The sequence below is a fragment of the Malaclemys terrapin genome, chromosome 12, assembly GCF_027887155.1.
Source record: "Malaclemys terrapin pileata isolate rMalTer1 chromosome 12, rMalTer1.hap1, whole genome shotgun sequence".
NCBI lineage: Eukaryota > Metazoa > Chordata > Testudines > Emydidae > Malaclemys > Malaclemys terrapin.
Window position 1 is genome coordinate 165,270 of NC_071516.1, and position 27,742 is coordinate 193,011.

Genomic DNA, 27,742 nt, shown 5'->3' on the forward strand with positions numbered 1-27,742 from the left:
CCCCAATCAGTGTGGCACCAGAGCGACTTCCGCTCTCACCCGGAACCCGGAACCCATACGAGAAGTGCCGAGACCGGTTCCACGCTTGCCAAGCAGCTTAAAAGAAGCCAACGTGGCGTGTAATTGCTTCGAGGTGCTTCTGATTTGGGGCTTCGTGCTTTAAGGGGCTTATTGAGTGTGGCTTGTTTTGGGCTTCCAAAGAAGGGGCTGCCTTTTTTTTTTTTTTTTTTAAATAAGTTCCCACCCGGGAGCATGATTGGCTCCTGATTGCACAATCCCTCTGAGTAAAGAAAGGAGGTGGGGGACTAACAGTCCCCAGGGCCAATGGGAAGAGGCCAACGCTCCAGTTCAGGCCCCTTGACAAGGCTCTACAGGCCAATGAGGGAAGTGACTCTAGGAGTGGGAGTACTGACTCTACTCCATTTCCAAAACAACCCATAGTGAAGTGTGAGGTTCGCTGAGTCAAGCGTGAGCCTGGGGGGAGTAGACATGTTACAGTGAAAAGCAACAGGGAGTCCTGTGGCACCTTTAAGACTGACAGATGTATGGGAGCATAAGCTTTCGTGGGTGAATACCCCCTTCATCAGATGCATGCCCACGAAAGCTTATGCTCCAATACATCTGTTAGTCTTAAAGGTGCCACAGGACTGTTGCTTTTTTAGAGATCCAGACTAACACAGCTACCCCTCTGATACCTTACAGTAAAACCCCTCTGGACAGGTCCAGCACCGGACCCATTAGGGAAGACTTGCTGATCCCTACAAGGAGGCACTGGGGCAGCTACGTAGCAGCGAGGAGGGCTGCAGACCTGGTCTCGCCTCTCCCCACATCTCGGCCTGAGAGAGGGACACGCTGGCTGTTTTCTTATCCTTGGCTCTCTGGGGGTCAGGGCATGCTATGTCCAACCCCAACACGGCAGGAACAAGCCAGGAGCCATTGTGGAGACATCTCCCTCCTCCTCCCAGCAGCTGCCTCTAAAGAGCTGCTTGTTGGCACAGCTGGCAGTGCAGCACTGGGCTAGGCGAGACACACAGGGCCCAGCACAGGGAAGATAATGGGAGACAGCAGTGCTAGGGGAAGGGAGAAGAGACAGAGCCCAGCCCTTAGGGTGGGGGACAGACAGCAGCCTGGGGAAGAACCCAATAAAATAAATATATCATTTAAATGACTATGAATAAAATTTATTGGGCTATAAAAGATTTCAGGTTAAACAATCAGTGCAATGAGCAATAGCCAGAGCTACTGCAGGGGCCGATGCCACCACAGACTGGTGCCCGCCAGCCTTGGAATTGCAGGAGGCCCCATGCAGGCTTTAGGCTAAACCAGACGAATTTTTTTCTGTTTCTATTTCATTGAGTTACTTGATTCCACAGATAAAGTGCCAATAGGAAATGGGACTAGTTCTAGCAACAAACACTAGCAAGTGTTAATCACAAGAAACCCAATTTGCCAAGCAGAGCCAGTGAGCACCAGCTAGCTACTCCACATGCTATGCAGCTTGGCAGTAGGGAAGAAAGGGCATTCATGGGGTTAAAAAGGTCTTCTACTGAGGAAGATGGGGCTCTTCTATATCAGCCTGCGAAGGTCCTCAAAGTTCAGCATGTTATTTGCAGTTTCTGACCAAGCCGCATGAGTTGCCCCATCCATTTCAGGGGCCAGACGGTTGCTGTGCTCTAGAGAGTGGTCTGCACCCCCAATAACTGCCTTACACTCTGGGCACTTGCTCCTCTCCATTGCCCCACCACAGTCACCAATCACATAAATGTGGCCATTTGGGCACTTGAACCAGTGACCTTGTGGATAGCCAAAGGCACTAACAATCTGCACTCGCTCCTCCTCAGTGATTCCCAACCCAGACTCTGGCAGAGCTGTCTTTAGTTCTTCCATTTTCATCTTCACCACCTTTTCATCCTCTTGGGTGAACTTCTTCGTTCCCTCTAGGATCTGCCGCAGAGTGGCAATTTCTCTCGAGATAGAAGTATTCATCTTTGCAGTTGCTGTTTTGCATCTGGCCAGGAGACTCACCAAGTATGTAAGCCTCTGAATCTCACTCTGGAGGTCGGAGAGCTCCTGACCAGTGAAGCTTAGCCGGGGCTTGTCCAACCACTCCTGAATTTCAGCCAGCCGTCTCCTCAGTCCTTCCTTCTCGCTCACATCAAGCTTGTTCAGGGAGCTCATCAGCTCACCCAGGCGCCCATAGAAGCCAATCAGGTTCTCAAGAAGTCCAATACTCTTTGTGGAGAGATCAGGATGTGTCAGCTTCTCTTCCAGCATGAGATATTTAATGGACAGATTTCTTCGCAGAACAGCCTTCCCTTCCAGCACACCCTGCAGTCTGTGCCTGCTAGTTTCAATTTCACTTACTGGACCTTGGATTCTCTCTTTCACTCTCTCTATCTCCTCCAGCCGCCTTTTCACAATGGTGCCATACCTCAAGTTCTTCCTGATGGCTGTCTGGCAGCTGGGGCAGACCTTCAGCTTGATGACAATTTCATCTTCATCCATGTAATGGTCGAGGCCTTGGGCCTCAAAGATGTGGCCACAATCCTCCAGTTCCACAAAGCGAGCATCTGGCTCATCCTCAAAGCCAAAAAAGATCTGGGTGATTTCATCCTGGTGACACACACGGCACTTTTTTGGGCAAGGTTCCCCACACAACCCAATGCAAGTATGACCACAGCGCAGTAGCTTAGTGCATGGTACATCGCAACGGGGCCTGTTGCATGGTTCAGAGCAAAGCTTGGTACACTGGTAGTGCTGACACCGCCACTCACATGGCTCCATGCATGGGATACACATCTCTCCGCATTTCTTTTTGCACCGACTGTGGATGCAGTGGTTCTGACAGGCTTGCTGGCATGGAGGGCATTCCCTGGTGCAAGGCTGCTGACATTTGTGGGAGCAGATCAGGAAGCGCTTACAAGGGCTCTTGCAGTGCTCATGAAATCGCCCTTCAAAGCAGGTATGGCAGGAACCTGGGCATGCATGGCCACAATCCAGTGGGATAGGGCATTTGGTTTTGCATTTCACAGGCATCCCATGTTTCATCTCCACTGTGATCCAGCACTTCACCTGCTGGTTGTGGCCACATTTCAGTGTGACCATAACCATCTCAAGACACTGAACACTGCATTCCTGCCCACAGGACAGGCTACATCTGTGCCCACATTTCAGATATTTCTGACAAGGCTCTTGACAGCAAAACTCACTCTCAGGAATGGAGCAAGGGACCATCTGCTGGTGGCCACACTTTGGGATGGTTTTCAGCACTTTCACCATGCATGGTCCACAGTGCTCAAAGCACAGTTGGGGGCAACGATGGCCATCTTTGCAGAGCACCTTTTGACAGGGCTTCATACACTGAAACTCTTTGTGCTCTAAGTCATAGGGATGACATGCTCGAGTGCAGACGTGTCCACAATTCAGCCTGAATTCACAGGGGCGACTACAGCCCCCTTCAGGAACTCTGCAGAAATCTGCTCCCTTGGATACCAGAGTCCTAGTGTCAGGATGGTTCTGACAACAGAGCATCAGTGAGCGACCAATATGACCCTTCTCCCGCAGGGTGTGAATGATCTTGCTCCAGAGAGGCACCTTGCCAAGCATTCCCATATTCCCAATACAGTAAAGCCCTTTCTTAGCTCTGGATAATGCTACGCAGATCCGGTTAGAAATCTGCAGGAACCCAGCTCTCTCTTCCTTATTACTCCGCACAAGTGATAGCAAGATAATGTCATTCTCCTCACCCTGATACTTATCCACCACATGAACCTTCACACCTGTGAAGATCTTGGCAGGCATGAGTTTGCGCAAACAGAAGAGCTGCCCAGTGTAGGTGGTGAGAATGGTGATCTGGGAGGGCAAGTAGTCCTGGCACAAAAAGTATTTGCACAGCTCCACCACAAACTGGGCCTCATGTGGATTCTGATGGCTTTTCCCTTCCTGGATCTCCTGTTCGGGGAAGTCATGCTCCACAAAGAAAAGGTTAGATAAGATCCCCTGAAAAGAAAAGAGGGGAAAACATTACCATGGAAAAACCATTCTAATCTTCCAACACTGAAATCTGCTCTTTCATGCCTATGGTGACCCACTTAGCAGTTCCTCTGTAGATGACTTGGATTCAGGGTGCAGGACCCTGGTCGTTGCACACTTAAGGCAAAAACCCCTCAGTCAGATCCCTCATAACATACCTAGTAAGGGAGAGTTTGGGAGCTTGTTGGCTGAACAGTGTCCCACTGGTACATCACTAACTATTCCAGGAATCCAGCAGCACGTAGAGCAGGGGTAGGCAACCTTTCAGAAGTGGTGTGCCGAGTCTTCATTTATTCACTTTAATTTAAGGTTTCGTGTGCCGGTAATACATTTTAACGTTTTTTTAGAAGGGGTCTCTCTCTAAGTGCATATTATATAACTAAACTATTGTTGTATGTAAAGTAAACAAGGTTTTCAAAATGTTTAAGAAGCGTCATTTAAAATTAAATTAAAATGCTGATCTTATGCCGCCAGCCCGCTGGGTGGAGTGTGGGGGGTTCAGGGCAGAGGGCTGTGTGTTGGGGGGGGACTCGAGGTCAGGGCAGAGGGCTGGGGAGTGTGGAGATGCAGGGCAGAAGGCTGGGGTGCTCAGCTTGTGGGGGTGCTCCCAGCCCCACTCTGAGCGGCTCATGGCAGGGGGCTGGGAGGGATATGCCCTGTTCCACCCCCTTCCCCCAGGCCTGTCCCTACCTCTCTCTGCCTGCTCTATGGAGCAGTGAGCATGCTGTGCTCGGCTCTGCTCCTCTGGGAGGAGGAGGGGCCGGAATGCACCACACTGTGCGAAGAAGCAGGGGAGGAGGGAAGCTTGGCTGCCGCAGGACCAAGCTTCTGCCTCCTGCCCCCACAGGGGAGAGCGGTGGGGAGGGGGTCCTCCCCTGCTTCTTTGCACAACGTGGTGCATTCCAGCCCCTCCTCCTCCTCTAAGTGGGCAGCAGTGTGCCACTCAGAATTGGCTCGCGTGCAGTGTTTGGCATGCGTGCCGTAGGTTGCCAACCCCTGATGCAGAGGATTTGATTCCTTATCTTAATTAGAGTCCAACAACTACAATTTATTCTTTAGGTTACAAAAAGGAGTTTGTGCTAGTGGCATGTGCGCAGGCTATAAATGAGAAATCATGGCTCATTCATTCACACTACTCAATGTGAATACTCATGTATTTAGGATAGGTAGGAGAAATGGGTGATAAAATAACCATGCACAGTGTTTCTTTACTTGATACCTACTAGCCAGGGTGAAACACACTTTCAGTATCCCATCCCTATAGAACCCTTATACACTTTTCTCGAAAATGTATATGCAATACTTGTAGTCCACGTAATACAACTTTATATGTATGAGTTTGAGAGAGTTTGTTATTGGACTCTGAATAAGCGTATGTACTTCATTCTCCCATCATACTAAAGAATCTAAAATAGCCAGTCTCTGGTCTTTCATGACAATCTTTTTCTTTCCCAATTCCTCTTGCTTTCCCAATCCCATAATTCACACCATTCCTTTTATTTTTCAGTGTTTTTTGTTTTTTAATCTTACTTTCCTCCCAACCCCCATTCTCTTTTGACACCGCTACCGCAGTGCTTGGCCCCTCCAACACACACCCTACCCACTGCAGAGAAGAAAGCAATGGTTTCTCCTCTCTTCCATAGTAAGGGCTAGTAGTGTCAGGGTCCCTGTTGATCCCTGGCTCCCTCCTCCAGTGAGGTGGAGAATGCAGCCCCTGCACCTGTCCAAAGTTTCCATTCACCCTAGGTGAACATGCCAGTAGAATGTTCATTCCCTGACACTGACAAAAGAGGAATTGCCAATTAGTTGGGTTGCTCCTGTCTCCCTAAGGGACAATCAGGCCATTTCAGCCAGAGCACAATTCTCTGGCTCTGAGTGCCTGTAGTTACAGTAATGGCTGCTTAATAAACTGGCCTGGTTGAACATGTTGGTATGGATGGGTACAGCTTGCTCAGGAAGGATAGACGGGAAAAAGGCAGGAGGTGTTGCCTTGTATATTAAAAATGTACACACTTGGACTGAGGTGGAGATGGACATAGGAGACTGAAGTGTTGAGAGTCTCTGGGTTAGGCTAAAAGGGGTAAAAAACAAGGGTGATGTCATGCTAGGGGTCTACTACAGGCCACCTAACCAGGTGGTGGAGACTTTTTTAAACAACTCACAAAATCATCCAAAGCCCAAGATCTGGTGGTGATGGGGGACTTCAACTATCCAGATATATGTTGGGAAAATAACACAGCGGGGCACAGACTATCCAATAAGTTCTTGGACTGCATTGCAGACAACTTCTTATTTCAGAAGGTTGAAAAAGCTACTGGGGGGGAAGCTGTTCTAGATTTGATTTTAACAAATAGGGAGGAACTCGTTGAGAATTCGAAAGTGGAAGGTAGCTTGGGTGAAAGCGATCATGAAATCATAGTATCAGAGGGGTAGCCGTGTTAGTCTGGATCTGTAAAAAGCAACAGAGAGTCCTGTGGCACCTTTAAGACTAACAGATGTATTGGAGCATAAGCTTTCGTAGGTGAATGCATCCTACGAAGTGGGCATTCACCCACGAAAGCTTATGCTCCAATACATCTGTTAGTCTTAAAGGTGCCACAGGACTCTCTGTTGCTTTTTACATGAAATCATAGAGTTCACAATTCTAAGGAAGGGTAGAAGGGAGTACAGCAAAATAGAGAATGGATTTCAGGAAGGCAGATTTTGGTAAGCTCAGAGAGCGTATAGGTAAAGTCCCATGGGAATCAAGATTGAAGGGAAAAACGACTGAGGAGAGTTGGCAGTTTTTCAAAGGGACACTATTAAGGACCCAAAAGCAAGCTATTCCGCTGGGAAGGAACGATAGAAAATATGGCAAAAGACCACGTTGGCTTAACCACGAGATCTTGCATGATCTAAAAAATAAAAAGAAGTCATATAAAAAATGGAAACTAGGACAAATTACAAAGGATGAATATAGGCAAACAGCACAGGACTGCAGGGGCAAGATTAGAAAGGCAAAGGCACAAAATGAGCTCATACTAGCTACGGGAATAAAAGGAAACAAGAAGACTTTTTATCAATACATTAGAAGCAAGAGGAAGACCAAAGACAGGGTAGGCCCACTGCTCAGTGAGGAGGGAGAGACAGTAACAGGAAACTTGGAAATGGCAGAGATGCTTAATGACTTCTTTGTTTCGGTCTTCACCGAGAAGTCTGAAGGAATGCCTGACATAGTGAATGCTAATGGGAAGGGAGTAGGTTTAGAAGAGAAAATAAAAAAAGAACAAGTTAAAAATCTCTTAGAAAAGTTAGATGCCTGCAAGTCACCAGGGCCCAACGAAATGCATCCTAGAATACTCAAGGAGCTAACAGAGGAGGTATCTGAGCCTCTAGCTATTATCTTTGGAAAAATCATGGGAGACACGGAGATTCCAGAAGACTGGAAAAGGGCAAACATAGTGCCCATCTACAAAAAGGGAAATAAAAACAACCCAGGAAACTACAGACAAGTTAGTTTAACTTCTGTGCCTGGGAAGATAATGGAACAAGTAATTAAGGAAAGCATCTGCAAACACTTGGAAGGTGGTAAGGTGGTAGGGAATAGCCAGCATGGATTTGTAAAGAACAAATCATGTCAAACTAATCTGATAGCTTTCTTTGATAGGATAACGAGTCTTGTGGCGAAGGGAGAAGCGGTGGATGTGGTATACCTAGACTTTAGTAAGACAGTTGATACCGTCTCGCATGATATTCTTATCGATAAACTAGGCAAATACAACTTATATGGGGCTACTATAAGGTGGGTGCATAACTGGCTGGATAACCGTACTCAGAGTAGTTATTAATGGTTCCCAATCCTGCTGGAAAGGTATAACAAGTGGGATTCCGTAGGGGTCTGTTTTGGGACCGGCTCTGTTCAATATCTTCATCAACGACTTAGATATTGGCATAGAATGTACGCTTATTAAGTTTGCAGATGATACCCAACTGGGAAGGATTGCAACTGCTTTGGCGGATAGGATCATAATTCAAAATGATCTGGACAAATTGGAGAAATGGTCTGAGGTAAACAGGATGAAGTTTAATAAAGACAAATGCAAAGTGCTCCACTTAGGAAGGAACAATCAGTTTCACACATACAGAATGGGAAGAGACTGTCTAGGAAGGAGTATGGCAGAAAGGGATCTAGGGGTTATAGTGGACCGCAAGCTAAATATGAGTCAACAGTGTTTTGCTGTTGCAAAAAAAGCAAATGTGATTCTGGGATGCATTAACAGGTGTGTTGTGAGCAAGACATGAGAAGTCATTCTTCCACTCTACTCTGCGCTGGTTAGGCCTCAGCTGGAGTATTGTGTCCAGTTCTGGGCACCGCATTTCAAGAAAGATGTGGAGAAATTGGAGCGGGTCCAGAGAAGAGCAACAAGAATGATTAAAGGTCTAAAGAACATGACCTATAAGGCTGAAAGAATTGGGTTTGTTTAGTTTGGAAAAGAGAAGAATGAGAGGGGACATGATAGCAGTTTTCAGGTATCTAAAAGGGTGTCATAAGGAGGTGGGAGAAAACTTGTTCATCTTAGCTTCTAAGGATAGAGCAAGAAGCAATGGGCTTAAACTGCAGCAAGGGAGATCTAGGTTGGACATTAGGAAAAAGTTCCTAACTGTCAGGGTGGTTAAACATTGGAATAAACTGCCTAGGGAAGTTGTGGAATCTCCATCTCTGGAGATATTTAAGAGTAGGTTACATAAATGTCTATCAGGGATGGTCTAGACAGTATTTGGTCCTGCCATGAGGGCAGGGGACTGGACTCGATGACCTCTCGAGGTCCCTTCCAGTCCTAGAGTCTATGAATCTAGGAAACACATTTTTCCCATTAGAGCAAAACCAGGATTCCATATTAGTGTCCACAGATTAATAGAATTTAAGGCTAGAAGGAACCCTAGTCTGACCTCCTGCATAACACAGGCCAGAGAATTTTACCCAGTTAACTTTTGTATTGACCCCACTAATGTGTTTGACTAAATCATCTTCCAGAAAGGCATCCAGTCTTGAAGACATCATGAGATGAAGAATCCACCATTTCCCTTGGGAGTTTGTTCTAGTGGTTGATCACCCTTCACTGTTAACAATTTGTGCCTTATTTCTAATTGGAATTTGTTTACCTTCAGCTTCCAGCCATTGGTTTTTGTTATGCATTTCTCTGCTAGATTAAAGAGCCCTTTAGAACCCAGTATTTTCTCTCCATGCAAGTACTTAGCTCTTTGGGCAGAGAATCTTTTTGTTCTGTTTGTACATACAGTGTCTAGCACAATGGGGTCCAAGTCCTTGACTAGGGCTGTAGGCACTATGGTAATATAAATAACATCCATCCATCTTTTTTATAAGATAACTACTCCTACATCACCTGATTTCTTTATTTAACGTTACCAATTTTTATCAGCTAAACTTGATCAAAGAGACAGAAATACTTGAATACAAACCCAAAGAAGTGACTGGTTTGGATGATATAAGGAGAGGGTCATTTTACCTAGTAAGGGGGGTTCAGAGAGAAATTGCTTGGTGCCTTCTGCAAACTCACCTTGATGTTTTCATATCTGAGAACAGAGGGATGGTTCTCCAGCTCCTTGTATATGTGGGGAGTGAGGAGCTGGGCTATCTCAGGGCGCATGCGGTGCTGGAACACAGAAACAAAAGTTACAGGAGAGCTAGGGTTAGCAGTAGCCAACATAAATGGGCAAATTTCTCACATGATGGAATGAACTGAACCATCCCTCCTTTTCTGCTTCATCAGGGAGACAATGACGCCGCAGAAATGGGAACGAACCCTCCCTCTATCACCAGCTCCAATCCAACCAGATGAAAGTGACCAAATATATCTTCATGAAGATATGGGACTGTAAGTAAGTTTGTTGCTTTTAGTGCAGTTCCCAGTGGACAGGTTGTCCAGCATCACATCAGCATGACATCACTGTGACATAATGTACCCCATGTAACCCCCTGAACCCACATATTCACTATTGTTTTATGATTATGTTTTGTACAAAGTATGCTTTGTGAGATACCATTTGAAAAGTCACAATCTGTTAAATGGTTACAATGTATCTTCATTGTATATGAAATTATGAGATGTTGCTATATGTTTTGTGAGTCTGCTTCTCACACCAGCTTCCAGGGGGGAGGGATAGCTCAGTGGTTTGAGCATTGGGCCTGCTAAACCCAGGGTTGTGAGTTCAATCCTTGAGGGGACCACTTAGGGATCTGGAGCAAAATCAGTACTTGGTCCTGCTAGTGAAGGCATGGGGCTGGACTCTATGACCTTTCAAGGTCCCTTCCAGTTCTAGGAGATAAATAAATTTATGGAGATATCCTATTTAAATTTATTTATTTATGCAACAGAGAGAGAGCCCAAGAGCAGAAAGGCTGTACCAGAAGATGTAGTGCCTGTGTCTTGAACGGACACAGAAGCTGGTCTGCATGGATCTGACAGATCCCAGCGCTCTTCTCAGGGATTAAACAAAACCTGTTTTTTTGTTTCGTTTTTTCAGATTGCTATGGGAACAGGAATATGACACTGAGCTTCCTACAGACTCCAAGATTCCAACCAGGTAAATTCCTATTGTGACACTACACCCGATATTTGTCATAGTAATATTATTATGATACGATTATGGCATAATTATGATGCATTTTGTAAAAGATGGGTCATGTAAGGTGTTATTGGAAAAGTTATGAATTGCTGTATATGATTATCCTATTTATATGCATGTATCATTTTTGTATCTAAAGTTATTAATATTGACTATGTATCTGTATTTCATATGTAGTTACACCTGGGTGACACCCACTAGGCAAAATGCTTCCAGTCTAAACAGCTGGTTGTGAAGGGCCTATTCAGGGTAATGGGCCATTAGGAAAAACAATAGGCTTTAGGGAGAAGCTTATCCCCCACCTGGTGAGCCTTCCTAAGAATGCTCCAGACAGCCCATAAGTAATGGCTGCTATGATTCTGCAAGGGCATGTGACCAGAGCACATGACTCTGGACTCAATTTTGTATTTGTATTTTTCTACAAACTGGGCTGGGAACTGTTTTTAGAACAATGGGTTCCCACCACATGCTAAAGCTATATAAAGCAGGGAGTGACATCTGTTGTTCTTCATTCCCCCACAATAACTCAACACCTAAGAGAAGCTCTGAAAGAAAAGGACTTTGAATGGAGGTGGGGATCCCAAGCTGCAAAGCAAGGGCAGCTTGTGCCTTGAGAATCTGCAAGCCTGCTTTTATCAGTAGGTCCCTACCAAATTCACAGTCCATTTTGGTCAATTTCACAGTCATAGATTTTAAAAATTGTAAATTTCATTATTTCAGATATTTATATCTGTATTTCACGGTATTGTAACTGTAGGGGTCCTGACCCAACTCTGAAGGCAGCAGCACAGAAGTAAGGGTGGTATGGTGTAGTATTGCAACCCTTACTTCTCTACTGCTGCTGGTGGAGCACTGCCTTCAGAGCTGGGCACCTGGCCAACAGCCACTGCTCTTTGGCCACCCAGCTCTGAAGGCAGCACAGAAGGGTGGTAATACTGCAACCCCCCCTGCCGCCTTTCACCAGTAATCTTGCGACTTCCCCCCACAATTGTCTTTTGGTTTGGGATCCCCATTTGAGAAACATTGGTCTCCCCCGTGAAATCTGGTCTTTTGTGTATTTTTACCCTATACTATACAGATTTCACGGGGGAGACTAGTTTTCACAGTCCATGATGCATTTTTCACAGCCATGAATTTGGTAGAACCCTAATCATTAGTCAGGGTGAGAAACTGCTAATTCATATCCAATCTTTCTCGTATGTTAGGTTTAGATTGTGGTTGTTTATTTGCTAGGTAATCTGCTTTGATCTTTTTGCTATCACTTAAAATCTATCTTTTTGTAGTTAATAAACTGGTTTCATGTTTTAACCTAAACCAGTGTGCCTTTAAATGGAGTGTCCGTGGGAAAATCTCAGTTTGGTTACCACAAGTGTGCATATTCCTCTCACTATTGAGGGGGAGCAGGCATAATGAACTAACACTGTACAGATCCCTGTGTGGTGCAAGACCGTATAATTTTGGGTTTATACTTTGGAGGGGGGGGGGGAGGGAGGGAGACTGGGAAATTGGCCAGTGTCTGCTGTTTGCAGATGAGTTTCAGGGTAGCAGCCATTTGGATGAGTGGTGCCACCTGCTGTCATGTTGGGTGATAACAGGGTCTCGGTGAGGCTGGCTGTGTCCCCAACCCAGCTGCATTTTAGAGGGGCACAGCAGTTCCCACAGTTCCTAGACTGCACCCCAGGGGCGACAAAACTGTCACACCTATATCATGGAGAATGAATACAGCAAGCAGAAATTCTAGAGCTGCTCCTCACCTGATAATTCAATCGGACAAAGGGGAAGCCGACTTTCACCAGCCGCTCAAAGAGAGACATCTCCAGATTGAAGTTCTTGGCCAGGTCATACACATTAGCACTAGGCCGTAACTGAAAATGAAAGTGTTAGAGTCCAGCTATTATGAGTTCTCTCCCCCCCCCCCATCAACAATGCTTTCCTCTCTCCACCACTGGAAGGGCACAGACAGAGATTTTGAAACAACGCCAAGTATTAGGGCCAGCTCAGCTACAATGAATCAGGCTTAGAAGTGAGGTTAAATTACTGCCAGAGCTGTACAAGAGTTTTGTCCCCAGAAGCACATTGGAGGCTGGGGGGAGGCAGGGCCAGTGACTGCCACTGTGTATATAGCTGTATGGCCGGGGGGGAAGATGATAAACCTGTGGGAACCTCCTGCTTGGCATTTTGCTGTGCCCAATCTCTGTCTCTGTACAGTGGAGGAGGCCCCACATGGACACGTTACCTGCTGGTGGTCTCCAATGAGGATGAGGTGCTGACAGGCTTTGCTCAGAGTGGTGATGGTGTGAGCCTCCAGCACCTCTGCTGCTTCTTCCACTATGACAATTCGAGGCTCCACTTTCTGCAGGATCTGACGGTATTTAGCAGCACCTGGTGGGAAAGAGAGGCACCCTCAACAGAGCAAAACTCCCCCTACAGACAGCAAGCTAGTGCCCAGGAACTCCAAGTCAGATATTTTAAGGGAGGGAGAGAACCTCTCCAGGTCTCAGTTCCCAGGAAGACACAAAGGGTTCTCTGCCATGCATCGCACATTCCAAGACTCATCCCCAAAGAGGCTTTGTAGCTGCATCTTGGTCCATGCCCAGGAGGGCTCCTAGGGGTGCAGGAAGTAGGTGGTGTGACCCAAAGACCTCTTGATGGTAACTGGCAGAGAGATGCATAAGAGTTACAGGAGTCCCCTGGGTCTGGCTTCTACATACTAGTTCACCAAAGAGTTTCACGTGAGGCCTCTACTGCCAGCCTGTATTGCAGTGGTTGTCAAAATCTTTGCAAAATGTATCTATAGATAATATGTAAAGAGGTGTGTGGGTGTATGTGTTGAAAATTATGGTTTTAAAGCAGTGACATGCCTTAAGGCAGGTTCTACCAGACAGGAAGTAGGAGACACTTGTCTCCCCGGCTGGCCATTGTATACTGGTAGTGGTGGATTAACGCATGGGCCCCAGCCAATTTGTGGGCCCCCTGAAAAAATCTCAAGTTGCCAGGGCAGGAGGATTTAGCTGCTGCGCCCTCTGCTCTGCTGGCTGTGCTTGGGGCAAGGATTCTTGGATGAGCCAGTGTCGGGGGGAATGGGGGTCCGCCAGTGAGTGCAACTGGAGGGAGCAGCAGTAGCCGTCACCTCTTCCTTGTTGTTTTCTTCGCTGCTGCCCATGGCTTCTTGCCGCTGCTGGTGACAGGCTCCCCCAGTATCCTCCCACACCTGTTCAGACAGCTAGGGATAGGTGGCGAAGGAAGATAGGGAACACCACCTCCTGCTTTGTCTCCTCCAGCCCCAAGCTGAGCAGGAATGCCCACTCCCAGCTGAAGTCCTACTGCCCCGAGCCCAAGCTGAGCTGCAAGGACATGTTACTGATGGGCTGCAGCCTACTGCCCATCAGTAACTGGGAGAACATAGATGGTAAAATGGGCATGTGAAGGGGGCCCTGGGATGGGGAGCTCCCCATGGCTAGGGGAGCCAGGATAATCCCCACTACCTCAACCCACAGCAACAGCTCCCAGGGAAATGCAACAAGGAGCCAAAGCGATGGACAGAACACTCTCTGCTGTCCTGGTCAAGAGAGGAAACCACAAACCCTCTCTCTCGTGGGAGCCCCCATCGCCTCTTCCTTGCTTCTCAATGTTCAATCACTTCTCTCCCCCAGACATGACCTAGTCTCGCCTCTCCTCTTCCAGTTTTTTTTCCTGTCTCTTTTGGTGATTGCAAAGTATATGGTGAGACCGGCTTTGTTTGGGGTTTTTATGCCTCCATCCACAGTGTCGAGGCCTTTGGATGCCACTATCACTGCATCTCACAATGCAGCAATATTTACCCCATCCTAATATGTCATGATGTAGACCCATTTCCCCCCCACACCCAAATCCCTAAGACCTTTGTTGAGCCCACCTCCCCATGCACATGGTTCACAGCCTTGGGATCTTAGTGTGGATTCTTGCATGTCCATCGTGATATCGGCTGAGCAGGGGGTAAATAATGCCATATGCGGTCTTCCATAGTACAGTTCTCTCACCTTAGCATTGGATGAAAGACAATAGTGCTATTTACCCCAGACTGCATGTTTACGATCTTTCTGTGTATATTCCCCCCCACCCAGCATGGACTGATGTGGCACTGTTTACACTGGGCCACAGCTTCCAGACCCAACTCACTCAACTAGGAATTTCACAAATAAATTGTGGCCCATGCAAATTTACTTAACAAAGATGGTCAGTGGAATCAACTGTTGTTATGGGCTAATGGTCATCTGTTGCTATGTAAATGCCAAAGCCTGCAGGGGGGGGATAAAACAAAGGAAAAACCCAGATAGTTATAGAAGTAGGAGACAATCAGTTTCAGTGACTTTTTTTCCCTCCATTACACTGATGAGGCACCATTGGTTAGAAGAAAAAAACAAACAAAAAAAACGGTTAATCACCTCTCGTAACTGTTCTTCGAGATGTGTTGCTCATATCCATTCCAATTAGGTGTGTGTGCACTGCATGCACAATTGTCGGAAAGTTTTTCCCCTAATAGCACCCATCGGGTTGCTGCCCTGCAGATTTCTTGGATCGGGACCTGGGCCAAGAACACCGCTGACTAGGCCTGGGCCCTCGTGGAGTGTGCAGTAAAGGCCAGGGCTGGTATGTTGGCCAGCTCGTAGCATGTGCGAATGCACGACATGATCCAGGAGGATATTCTCTGAGATGAGACCAGGAGTCCTTTCCTCCAGTCTGCCACTGCTATGAACAGCTGGTTTGACCCCTCTCCCCAAAAAAGGTGGACCAATATTCCACACAACCGAATTTATCTACATTCCACCACTTACCTAGCTAGCAGTTCACTTCCAGCATTTTCTGTCTTCCTTCACTCAGGGAACAGGAAGGATCACTTGGACATTTTTCTCCTTCACCTGAAGACATTCATAATCTGCGAGATATCCTACAATGCAGTGTCATTAGCACTGACATGCACCATCACCCAGAGGATTCATCCCCCATCGACTTTAAAAGCCTATCTAATCTAAAGTGATGTCTTGTGTCTTGGCTCCAGAAAAACAGCACACCATCCTGTTGTCATCTACCCCTTGCAGAACGTTCTACCCATTCTTCTTAGGATAGAATCCCCGGCAAGGCTTGTCTATCTTCCTTGGACAGTTGAACATCTTTGTCAGCATGCTAGATTTTTCTTGCAAGTTGGGCTGAGCAGCTATCCACAGGAATATCCCATACACATCTCTGTTGAATTTGACCAGGTGGAGCTTCAGAGATATTTTCAGCAGTTTCCACACAGAGTACCTGGTATAATTTGGAAACCTCTAGCTTTGTGGCATTCGTCCTGGTCATCATTCTGATGGTCATAGTCTGCCTCATCATCTTGCATTCAGTGGTTATGAATTGCCACGCCTCCTCTGATTCCTTGGGGGCCAGTTCCTTTCTTCACTAAATCTGCAACTGTGATGGAACTTCTCAGTCTCTCTGATGCTGTGTAACATCTGCATTTGCCCTTCCAATCCAAGAGTCTATTCTTCCAACACAGCCACCAACTTCCATGTCATACACAAAGTCCCTTCTGATTTTAGGCAGGAAAGAAAACATGGCATATCTGGTGCAGGTCACAGCTGTTCCATTGAAGGCCATTGCGTAATGGAGAGATGAACTTTCCTTTTATGTACAGTCCCTCACACTCCCTTGCCAAACTCCCTCTGAAACTCTCCTGTTAGCTGCCAGTTTGTAGCTCAAATTTGTCAATAACTGACTTTTTATCCTGCTTAGCTCCACCACCTACCAGCAAGAAGCAACTAGTCACTCAGTCTTCAAACAGGGGGGAGGGCTAATCAAAGGACCAAAGGTCAAAGCTACACGGCTTTTACCTAGACACCAACAAACAGATCAATCTGAGCTGCTAATTCAGGGGCCCATGGCCCAGCTACACAAACTATACTTGGAGAAAAAACAAACAGATGAGCTCAATACACCACTCACCAAGGTCCCCTACCCCCAAACATAGAGTCCGCTGCTTCCATCTCCAAAACTCTCCTGTTAGCTGCCCCTGTTCGTGACTCCACACACACCACCTACTGATTCTGGAGATGGAGTCCATTGGGATCTGTGTCCCTCCACTGACCTGGGATGCAGTGCTAGTTTATTCCCTAAATGCCACTCACCTGTAGTCGTCATCCCTACAACCAGGGCCTCCTTAAGAATGCAGAGATCCTCCTGCAGCCTCAGTTCTGCCAACCTCTCTGCTGCCACCTGGTACTGCTGCTCATGCTGCAGGATCTTTCGTCGAATCTCCCCCTGGTACATCTGTAGCCAGCGCCTGGAGAAGGGCATGATCACCAAATGAGAGGAAGGATGGTCCAGCGCTTAGGACGCTAACCTAGGACTCATGAGATCTAGTTTCCAGACTGATCTTGGGCAAGCCATTTAGTATTAGTGCTTTACTCCCCCATCTGAAAATGGGGATAACAGCCCTGTCCTCTGTCACAGGGTGTGAAAGGTGCTCAGCTATTACCATAGTGGAGGCCAGATGAGTACTTTACATAGATAAGGGAGCATGCAAACTGGGGGCAATCTCTGGGCATTGCCTGCCCAACACACCCAAGAGCACTGTTACCTGTACAGCCTCCAGCGGGAGCTGAGGTCCAGCTGCCACAAGTCCTGGACAGCCCTGGCCTCTGCCTCAGTCATTGCATTCAGTTTACGGAGCTCAGCCCTCATCTTCTGCTTCATTTTCCTCCTCTGAGCTGGTTGCATCTGCAGGAAGAACTCCCATCAAGCATTTACACTTACAGTTCTCTGCACCAGCATTCCCCCAGCACTCCCTCTCTATCCAGACAAAGCAAGAGAGCAAAAAACCAAGCTTCCCAGTCCCAGTGAATGTGTTTACCTCCCACTCCACAGCTCCCTGCTGTGGCTGGGCTGCCCCTTGACCCTGCTTTTCCAGCTTCATGGCCAGCAGCATATTTGCCAGTTCCATGACAGCACCATTCTCATCTTCCCTCCTCTGCTGAGGCCTGGCTGCCTCCTCTTCCTCAATCACTCGGTCTGCCTGAATCAGGTCGGCCTCCTCTGGGATCTCCAGCAGCTGTTCCCCCTCCTCTTCCCCCTCCTGCTCCTCCTCTCCATCCTGCTGGCCACCTATAAGAGAGTAAATCAGCCATACATGGAGGCATCGGCGAGGGCAATGCAGCTAAAGAGAGGATAGAGGGACACTGCAACAGGACGAGAATGCAGCAATGGAGAGGGGCATGCTGGGATTTTAATTATCCATGGTACTTTTCAAACACTATCATCTTCCCTTGCTTCCCCTTCAATATCATGCACTTCTCAATATCTGCTGGACCACAGCTCCACCTCACAAGGCACCTCCTGGCTTATGCATTCGCCCCCCCTACCACAGGCTTCATGCATGGTGTGACAGGTTGGGTCAGAGAGACCCCCTTGGGACTGTCACCTGGTGTGCCGAGACTACCTCTAAATCCATTTTCCCTGCCAGCTTGGAACTCCAGAACCCTGTCTTGTCGAGCCAGACATGCCAGTCTGCACCAACATAGACCCAGGGTCTGAACCACGCACTCCAAAGCTGCAGACTTAACTGAAAACAGCTTAAGAAGCGTTCCTGTCTCTAGCACCCAGACACCCAGCTCCCAATGGGATCCAAATCCCAAATAAATCTGTTTTACTCTCTATAAAGCTTACACAGGGTAAACTCAAATTGTCCGCCTTCTAAAACACTGATAGAGAGAGATGCACAGCTGTTTGCTCCCCCGGATACTAATTACTTACTTTGGGTTCAATAATAAAAATGATTTTATTAAGTATAAAAAGTAGGATTTAAGTGGTTCCAAGTAAGTTACCAAGCAAAATAAAACAAGAGACACACGAGTCTAAGCCTAATACATTAAGAAACTGAATACAGGTAAATCTCACCCTCAGTTGTTCCAATAAGCTTCTTTCACAGACTAGACTCCTTTCTAGACTCCTGGGCCCAATCCTTTCCCCTGGTATAGTCCTTGTTCCAACTCAGGTGGTAGCCTGAGGAATTTTCATGACTGCAGCCCCCTTTGTTCTGTTCCACCTCCTTATACAGCTTTGGCACAAGGCAGGAATCTTTTGTCTCTCTGGGTCCCCACCCCAGGGGAAAAAGCACCAGGTTTAAGATGGATTCCAGTACCAGGTGACATGGTCACATGTCCTGTGAGACCCCCAAGCCTTCATTCTTCCTGGCCTGACTCACAGGCTTGCAAGTAAACAGAGCCATTTACAACCAATTGTCCTAGTTGATGGGAGCCATCAAGATTCCAAACCACCATTAATGGCCCACACTTCACATAATTACAATAGGACCTCAGAGTTATATTTCATATTTCTAGTTTCAGATAGAAAAATGAAACATTTATACAAATAGGATGACCTCACTCAGTAGATTATAAGCTTTGTAATGATGCCTTACTGGAGACCTTTTGCATGAAGCATATTCCAGTTACATTATATTCACACTCATTATCATAAAATCATATAGAGTGCAACGTCACACATGGATATACGCTTATCTTCATACACCTGCAGGTGGTGTGAGCCTCTTACCTGCATTCTCAGCCGCTGGGTTCTCTGCACCATTCTGGGTGAAGGCAGTAACACCAAGGCCCAACCACTCCAGAATCATAGAGTTCCTTGAACCCTTGTAACAAAACCACTCATCATCCTAGTGCAATGAGAAATAAATCAGTAACGCCTGTGCAGCTCAGAGCAGCAGTTTGAAGCCAAACTATCACACACTCCTCTTCAATATACACACACAGAGGCAGCTTAACTAGGGCCAGACCCAAATCTGTCAGCTCAGCAAGACTCTTGCTTGCTGCCTCAGTGCAGCAGATGGGAAAGTCTGAGGCAGCTTCAGGTACCTTCAGAAATCAGGATTTTTACTGAATTTAATAGAAAACAATTTCCCTTGGTTATTGGTGTTTTTTTATATTGATAATAAAGGGAATATCAGCTTGCAATCTAGGCAGTTTCAAAGAATGAGCTGAAAACAGTTTCTGGTCCTACATCAGCCCTATTTCTCCCCCACCTCTTTACCCTAAGATCACTGCCAATTTTTATGGGTTAGCAGTTATATTCTACTTAAATAACTCCTCTCTTCCCCCAGCTTTATGAGACCCACAGAGAAAACAGACTCCATGGGGAAAATGTGACGCTGACTCCATACAGAGTGCTGCCAGCTGCACAGAGGACAACCAAAGAGAAAGGTTTTTCCCTTTAAATTCTGATCCTGCAAGGAGCTCTGCAACAGGGGCTCTGCCCACATCCAGCTGCTTGCAAGTCCAGGGCCTTAGAGAACACAGTGCTCTAGTCACAGGCACAAGCAAAGCATTTTCAGACAAATGGGATTCAAGTTCAAAGGGTCACTTGGAATTCACTTTGCCCCAAACCAGTCTGTTTACCCGAGACTTCTGCACTGACAAAGAGAAAACACATTGTAGCATCATGAGGGCAGTTGAAGGATTTGGCAACAGCTAGGGGAACTGCTGAGGATTTTGGTACCTAGGAAGGCAGGAGAGGCACTGAGGTTTTGGCAACAGGAAGGGGGACAAATCTCCTCTTTCCCTAACCCTTGTGAGCATGCTCAGAGAAACTTCCAGTTCACTTCCCCACTGATTCTTGATATTAACCAGCTATCCCATTGTCCCTACCCTGTTTCCTTCACTGCATCCACTGGAGAGCAGCAGACACATTCAGCTCTGCACTTACATGCTCAGCAGAGAAACAGTTAATTCTGACTGTTAAATTGCCATCATTCAGTTTCACAGTTAGCATTCTACTGAGATGAATGGGACAGTTCAGATCTCTCAGAGCTATTGTTCTGGGCTGTCAAATTGGGAAGGCTTCTCTGCAGCCTCAGGGTAAGGGTAAAGAATACAATTTTTCAGCAAACAATTCTGCAGCCATGGAATACACAGGGCATAAGTAAGGTTAAGATTTTTAGTAAAAGTCACAGGCAATAAACAATAAATCATGGACACCTGAGCCCAGCCACCTGGGGCTGAAGTCACAGAGGTCACCTAAAATCACCCAATCTGTGACCAAATTGTAGCCGTATTGATAAGCTCCCAAACTATTCACTGTGGCCTTCTTGCCTTGAACTCCTCAGTCAGTGAAACTAGCACTTCACTGAAAGCAGTGAGGCCTGCTGGGACTTTCCTAGCAGCTAACATTGAATCTCTGTACCTAAGGATTATGTGCAGAAGAGGTACAGTCAGGCATTAGGGCTACTGGCCTGGAATGACAGGATTCCTCTTACCAGACCATTCATCAGGCTGTCCCAGTGTTGTGTGGTGATGTATCTTTCCAAGTGGCGTTCATGCAGCACTCCATGTGCTGTACACTCTAAGTGCCGTGCTCCTTCACGCAGCTCCTGCTCTGACTGTTTCATCTGGGTGATTATCTATGCAAAAGGAAAGAAGAGCGAGGCTTTCAGGAGTGGTTATGCTCTGGAAATCCAGGCTCTGAGAAGAAACATCTAGAACACATAAGGAAAAGTCAGGGCTAAAGAGCGAATGAGAATGGGAGACCCAGCAGATGGGCTTCAGCATGAGAGAGGGATTAAAGGAGATGGGGAGAAGTGGGCCTGGATAGGTAACAACTGTACAGGTGGATGAGCTGCTGCATCTGTTCCCTGATGTGTAGGCAGCCTTCTCACACCCCCCAAGATTTTCCAGAATCCCACACATACATTCATGTATGCCCTGCGGAGGTGCGTGGGCAGGCTGCGGCGAAATTCACACTTCTTCCGCAGCTCTCGCAGGGTAAACTGCTTCAGGATCTCGCTGCTGCTTCTCCCTCCAACTCGCACAATCCCACTCTTCTGAGAGGTGTAGATTCCTGAGCATGAAGAACATTAGCATGAAAGAGCCACTCTCTGTTCTCTCTGGGAATGGGGAAAGCAGGGAGAATCACATCAGGGCCACATGCCTCCACTCATCTCAGGGAGCCCCTCCTGTGGAGGTTGGGAGGGGGCAGTGGGGACTGGAGTGAATAGCAAACCCATGAATGCGAACATCAGATTCAAAGGAGGACAGTTCCAGCACAGAGTATAGCTGTTTGAACTTAAACCTCCACCCCACACCATGCAGACCCTCTTACCTTCCAGGAACTGATCCAATGCATGGTTGGTGTAACAGACAACAAGGATGGGAAACTTCTGGAGAGTGCTTTGCCACACCTGCTCGTTGGTCAGGAAAGCCTGAACAATCTTCAAACCCACATAGGTCTTCCCTGCAAGAGAAGCCCAGAATCAGAGATCAGAAATCCAGGCCAGATGTGTGGTCTTGGAATCAGAGGTTTCATTAGATCAGGGTACAGGGTCAGAAGCTGAGTGTTTTATTCCCAGCTCTGGCAAGGGACTGCCTGTGTCACTATGGGCAGGTCAATTAATCTCTCTAGGCCTCAGTTACCCACCAGTAAAATGGCAGTATGGTCCAGTATATAGGGCACTGGACTGGGAGACAGATGACCTGGGCTCTATTTCCAGCTCCCCTTCTTATTGGTCATGTGACCTTTAGCAAGTCGCTTCTCCGCCTAGGCTTTGTCAGTCTTATCTATCTAGACTAAGATACTCGAGGCATGTACTGCCTTTGTGTGTATATAAAGTGCCTAGCACAATGCAGCCCTGATCTGAGATGGGGTCTCTAGGTGCCAAAGAGAAATAATAAAATAATGCAAGGCATTAAGGACACTATAATAGGTACCATACAAGAACTTAGACAAGATTCTGCTCTCCTCCACGCCTGCCATAATGGAGAAGTCTATAGTTCCAAGTCCCATTTCCCTACACCAGCTACAATGGAAGGGTCTGTAGTCATCATTGCAATGCAAGGTCATCAGAGGATTAGGAGCTGAAAGCTTGTAACATTTTGCAATGTTGTGGATGGGTGTGACAGATGCAGAGCAAGATTACACCAACTCCACACATGCAGACACCATGATATCATATCAGCCACATACATGGTATCAGTGGGAGCTAAAAGCCTTCTGCCCCAAAGACACAGGCCCAGATCTCTCACAGTGTCATTGTATCCACACCAGAAACCCACATACATGGTCATATTTAGCTTTGTTATTTGATGTTTTAGTAAATTAAAAAAAGGGGATGAGGTCACTGTCACACAACCTAGACTGCAGTGGATTACACGAGCACCAGCTGGGCACCAGTAATTGAGCTCCAAGCACACAAAACCCATTGAGACCAATGCCTGTTCACTAGTGCAGCTGACAGGGGCTGCTCCAACCTTGCACGGCTTATGCAGAGCAGAAAGACACTAAGCTTTGTGCCTGCCCACACACAACATGGTCCAGGAGGCAGAGATTCAGGGCCAGCTTCTCCTTTCTAAACAGGCCAAGCACCTGTCCTCCTATGACAAGGCTCTCTATTCATTGCATGGACCTGTTAGGACTTCCTCATTCTCTGTATACAAAGCCCAGGAACAGCATCTGAGTCCAGCCTGTGCCTGAAGTTGGTTGTCAAAGGATGTTATTTTTTCTTTAGAATTTTCCTCTACTTTTAGTGCTTTTCGGACTGGGCTGGTTCAAGGGATGTTTAGCGGAATTTATTAACTGGTGCCCAACAGTGCAGTTCTAAGCAACAGCGTATCTCACCAGTCCCAGGAGGCCCCTGGATAATGGCCAGCTCCTTGGTGAGTGCCAACTGCAGGGCTTGCATCTGGGACTCATCTAACTTCAAGGCTTCCATTGAAGGCCACTGGTTGAGGTCTAGAACATTCACCCTAGGTCTTCTCAGGTCATCAGGGCTCACCAGGAAACCCTCCTTTCCAACTGGAGAAGGCTCCTCTATCAGGGGCGCAAGGTTGTAGATGCTGCCCATTGCCAGGTATGCTGGCTCCTTCACCAACACATCACACTCCACGATGTATTTCTGAAATGGAACGTCTTCTTCCTGGATCTCCTGCAGCCCTTCCAGCACATGTCGGTAGGCTTCAAAGTAAGCAGTTGTCTCCACCATGAGAAAGGAGTCAGAGGGCTGGACCTCTGCCAGCAACGCCTGGCTGTGCTCATTAAAGCACAGCTGCACAATGCCCTGGGACAGGTCTGCATTGTCACGGTTGGACACTGTGGCAAAAAGGAACGTTTCAAAGTTGTCTTTAGACATACAAACCAGAGACCCATACAGCAAACGCTTGGAATTCTGCCATCGCACAAACTTTAGGGGCTTTGTGTCAAACTGGACCTTGTAGACGATGCCAGATGAGGAGCAGAGGGGGGTGATGATCCGGGTGTCAAAGTAGATTCTGATGTCATCAAACTTCCTTTTCCTCAAACCTTTGTCCTCAAAGCTCTGCAAAAGCTCCAAGATGCCTTCCCTTAACGGCCTGACAAAGTCCTCTCTTAGGAGCCGGAAATGCGTGTCCAGGTAAACACTGGTGCTATCATACCTCCCAGAAACAATATTGGGACGAAGAAAGGGCTTTTTATCCCGATGCACCTCGTTGTATGTGGGGTAGATGGTCATTGTGCGGTAGGTTTCTTCCTGACCATCAGCCTGAGGTTGCACTAGGGTGTAGTTGTCAGCTCTCAGGGTGCCCTCACGCCTCTTCTCCTGAAGATGCTGAATAAGGGTCAGGACTTTTTCCATGTTCTTCTCAATCTGTTCTGTTATGTCCACACCAGATGCTCTCAAGGCATTTATAGATGCTGGCAGGACAGACATCAACATGGAGATTTTCTGCACAGAACTGGCTGGGAAAATGCTCACCAGATCCTGAAGGAGGGAGATGATGATGCTTATATGCTCAGGGAACTGATGTCGTACAGCAGGAATGACCTCAGTCATCATGTCTGCAACATACTGTGGCAGGCAGATCTTGAGGAAGTTTGATTCCTTTACCATGCCCAGGAGCTGCTGGACACTTTGGCGGTCCATTCTGGAGCTGCATGCCCTCCTAAGAACCTGGCAGATGAGCTGGAGGAAGCTGGGTTTCATGGATGTTTGAGACAAAAGCTCCTTGAGCCCTGAACTGGAGGCAAGTGTGATGACTACTTCAGAGGGGTCTTTCTGAAGGAGACTTTCCAGGAATTTGTAGCCAATCCTCCTGACTTGCTGAGGCTGTTCATTGGGCTCCTGGCACTGGGCACCGCCTGGAACAGGATTCTGATGGAAACGAGGATTTTCACAAGGGTGGATTCTTCTGCACCTGCCACCATCTTGGTTCTCATTTCCTCTTCTTCTGGCCTCATTTTCCTGCTCATTCCACTGTCCTCTGGGTCCATCATTGGCTTGTCCACCCTGGTTTCTCCTTCCCTGATTGGGATACCGTCCTGCACCACGGTATCTTCCTTCCCTCTGCCCAGGGGGAAGAGGGTTATCGTTAACCCTGGGGTTTCCTCCAGGTTGGGCTGCTCCTCTCCGAGGATAGCCTGGTGCATTAATTGCTCGGTTTCTGCCTCTTTGTGGCAAGCCAGCATCTTGACACTCTACAGGACCCAAAGAGAAAAGATATTTAGAGAGAATGCCTCCTTAGAGAGGCTGCTTCCTGACACGATGTTCCCTGGGATAATCCCCATTCCCCATGACACCACACTTGCCAGCAGCAGCATGTTTCAGACATTTCATATCACACTGTAGAACTAATATTTTATTTACATCAGTATGTTTTCTGCTGCGTAATGAGTAAGGGTACAATTCAGTCATGGATTCCGTGACTTCCACGGACCTCCGTGACTTCCATGGTAGCAGGGCTGGAGCAGCTGTCAGCCCCGGAGTTGCCAGAGCTGAAGCAGTGGGGGGTGGGGTGGGGACTGGGCCAGCCCCTACCACTGGAGCAGCTACTGCAGCCAGCCCCAGGGCTGGCCACCCAAGCAGCTGGCCAGCCAGCCCTCATGGCCACTGGAGCATCAGTGGCCACCAGCCCAGAGGCAGGAGACATGACCCCAGTGGTCCCCTTCATCCCTGTAGGCCTCCCACTGTAAGTCCCCGTCTGTCCTCCCCTCCGGTATTTTTAGTAAAAGTTAAGGAGAGATCATGAGCTTATGTGAATTTTTGTTTATTGCCCCCGACCTGTCCCTGACTTTTACTAAAAATACCCATGACAGAATCTTAACCTTAGCAATAAGCAGGCACTGAGGAAAATGCCCAGCCTAGAGTTTAGGATTGTGGTTAAACTATCAAACTATCAACCAGAAAGTAAAATGACTCCCTTTCCATGTGCTGAAAAGCTGAACAGCATGGGGCCCAAGATGAGGTCCTCTTTACAGATTGGGTTTTGCCAGCAGTTAATGGCTGGTTTAATAGCCCATGAGAAAGCAGCAGTTGGTTCAGAACTTTAGTTTTACAGTAGAGTTAAAACTCAGAGCAGCAGGACAGAGTCTGCCCCCTTTTCAGGGGAGAGAATTTGTCAATGGGCGGACAAATTAGGCACCAGATACTATGGTAATGATAGCCAAATAACAGAGTTTCCAAGGCATAGGACTCATCCCTATCTGCCTCTATTTGGCATTAGTCAAATTAAACCAATACAACCTACTGAAACAAAAATCTAACAAGGTGCTTTTGTAAAATATGTACCAATCAATCCCTACTCTGAGACAACAGTGATGAGTGTGGTAGAGGATCTTAGATTAAAACAGAATGGTGGTGTGTCTGGTGCTGGGAATGGGTGACCGGGAGAGAAGTGGGTCAATCTCAGTTTTTCCTCTATCCCCATTCATTAAGCAGGCCACTCACCTCTCCAGTTAACATTGTGCTGCCTTGGGTAGGGTTCCTGTCCAGGTCTCCTGCCATCCATTCCTGAGAGTCACTCAAGTCCTCTTTTGCCTGGTTCTTTGTGCTGCTGCAGGCAGAGACAAAGCCAAACAATAATCTTTAAAAGAGGACCAGGCCAACACTGCCCAGCATCCACAAAACCAGGAGCACTCTGGGCACCTCTGTGGGGGACAGATTTAATTCCACAAGGTATGTTACCACAGGCAATACCAATTACATCTGCTGTTGCCAATTCAAGGGTAGTTATACCATCTTAGCTCATAAATTAAAGTTTTGCATACTAGGGACACTTCACCATCTGCATCTCTTCCCCTAAACATGAACCTGTCACCGTCCCAAATCCAGTTTCCTTCCACTGAGCATTGGAACACCCCAGTCTGATGGCCTCATGCTCCCTGTGCTCCTCTGAGCCAAGTCCTCCCTATCCCACCCTGCTCTCTCAGCGCAACCTGCCTACACCATGGTGGTCCCTGTCCTAAGAGGTGGGACACAAGTCCTAATCAGGCCAGCCCAACACGTGCAAACCTTAAAGAAGTGTCCCCATGGGACTACCCCCTTTTCCCGTAACTGCCTCTCATTCCCATTGCCAAGTTATCCAAACGTCCCAGGAATCACAAACCCTGTTTTCCGAGGCTTGGTCTAGAAGACAAATACCAAGTCCTTACCCGCCACCGTGCTGCTGCTGGTTGGTTTCTGTATTACCGAAAAACAGCTTACCAGTTTGTCACTTCTCTAGAGTCCGTTTCGCTTTCTGGTTCCCCACTAGCCCAGCCCAGGAGCTCCTGTAGCTCTAGGGCGTTTCCAGGGCACCCAGCACCAAACACAAACCCACTGCACCAATTTCTGCTCAACATTCACGAATGTAAAGTTCTTCAGTATTATTTCCCAGCTTCTTATAGCCTACCCCCAGCCTCCCTCTTTCCGGCCCTCCGCTCCAGTCTCCCCGGACCTCCCCTCCAGCCTTCCCCCTCTCCGGACCTCCAGCCTACCCTCCAGTCCCTCTTCCTATCCTTCCCTCCAGTCCCCAGCCTCCCCCTTTCCGGCCCTCCGCTCCAGTCTCCCCGGACCTCCCCTCCAGCCTTCCCCCTCTCCGGACCCCCAGCCTACCCTCCAGCCCCTCTTCCTATCCTTCCCTCCAGTCCCCGGCCTCCCCCTTTCCGGCCCTCCGCTCCAGCCTCCCCGGCCCTCCCCTCCAGCCTTCCCCCTCTCCGGACCCCCAGCCTACCCTCCAGTCCCCGGCCTCCCCCTTTCCGGCCCTCCGCTCCAGCCTCCCCGGCCCTCCCCTCCAGCCTCCCCGGCCCTCCCCTCCAGCCTTCC

General features: G+C 47.7%; 1 protein-coding gene and 1 long non-coding RNA gene across 2 annotated transcripts in view; one reads left to right on the forward strand and one right to left on the reverse strand.

Annotated features, from left to right (window-relative positions):
- The first annotated feature begins 44 nt into the window (after positions 1–44).
- Positions 45–11,947, forward strand: LOC128846393 (uncharacterized). Its single transcript, XR_008446781.1, has 3 exons — positions 45–133; positions 9,804–9,908; positions 10,558–11,947. It is a non-coding gene; the product is annotated as an uncharacterized LOC128846393 (long non-coding RNA).
- Positions 1,157–27,742, reverse strand: part of ZNFX1 (zinc finger NFX1-type containing 1) — a 27,088-nt gene continuing 502 nt past the window's right edge. The window contains exons 2-14 of the mRNA XM_054045459.1: positions 26,387–26,492; positions 23,305–25,137; positions 21,793–21,924; positions 21,383–21,531; positions 20,951–21,094; positions 19,237–19,354; positions 17,537–17,787; positions 17,264–17,403; positions 16,812–16,966; positions 12,896–13,041; positions 12,414–12,524; positions 9,591–9,686; positions 1,157–3,999 (exon numbers count right to left, since the gene is read on the reverse strand). Of these exons, the coding sequence (XP_053901434.1) occupies positions 1,567–3,999; positions 9,591–9,686; positions 12,414–12,524; positions 12,896–13,041; positions 16,812–16,966; positions 17,264–17,403; positions 17,537–17,787; positions 19,237–19,354; positions 20,951–21,094; positions 21,383–21,531; positions 21,793–21,924; positions 23,305–25,137; positions 26,387–26,447 (5,769 nt within the window). The 5' untranslated portion in view covers positions 26,448–26,492 and the 3' untranslated portion in view covers positions 1,157–1,566. The remainder of the gene's footprint in view (positions 4,000–9,590; positions 9,687–12,413; positions 12,525–12,895; positions 13,042–16,811; positions 16,967–17,263; positions 17,404–17,536; positions 17,788–19,236; positions 19,355–20,950; positions 21,095–21,382; positions 21,532–21,792; positions 21,925–23,304; positions 25,138–26,386; positions 26,493–27,742) is intronic.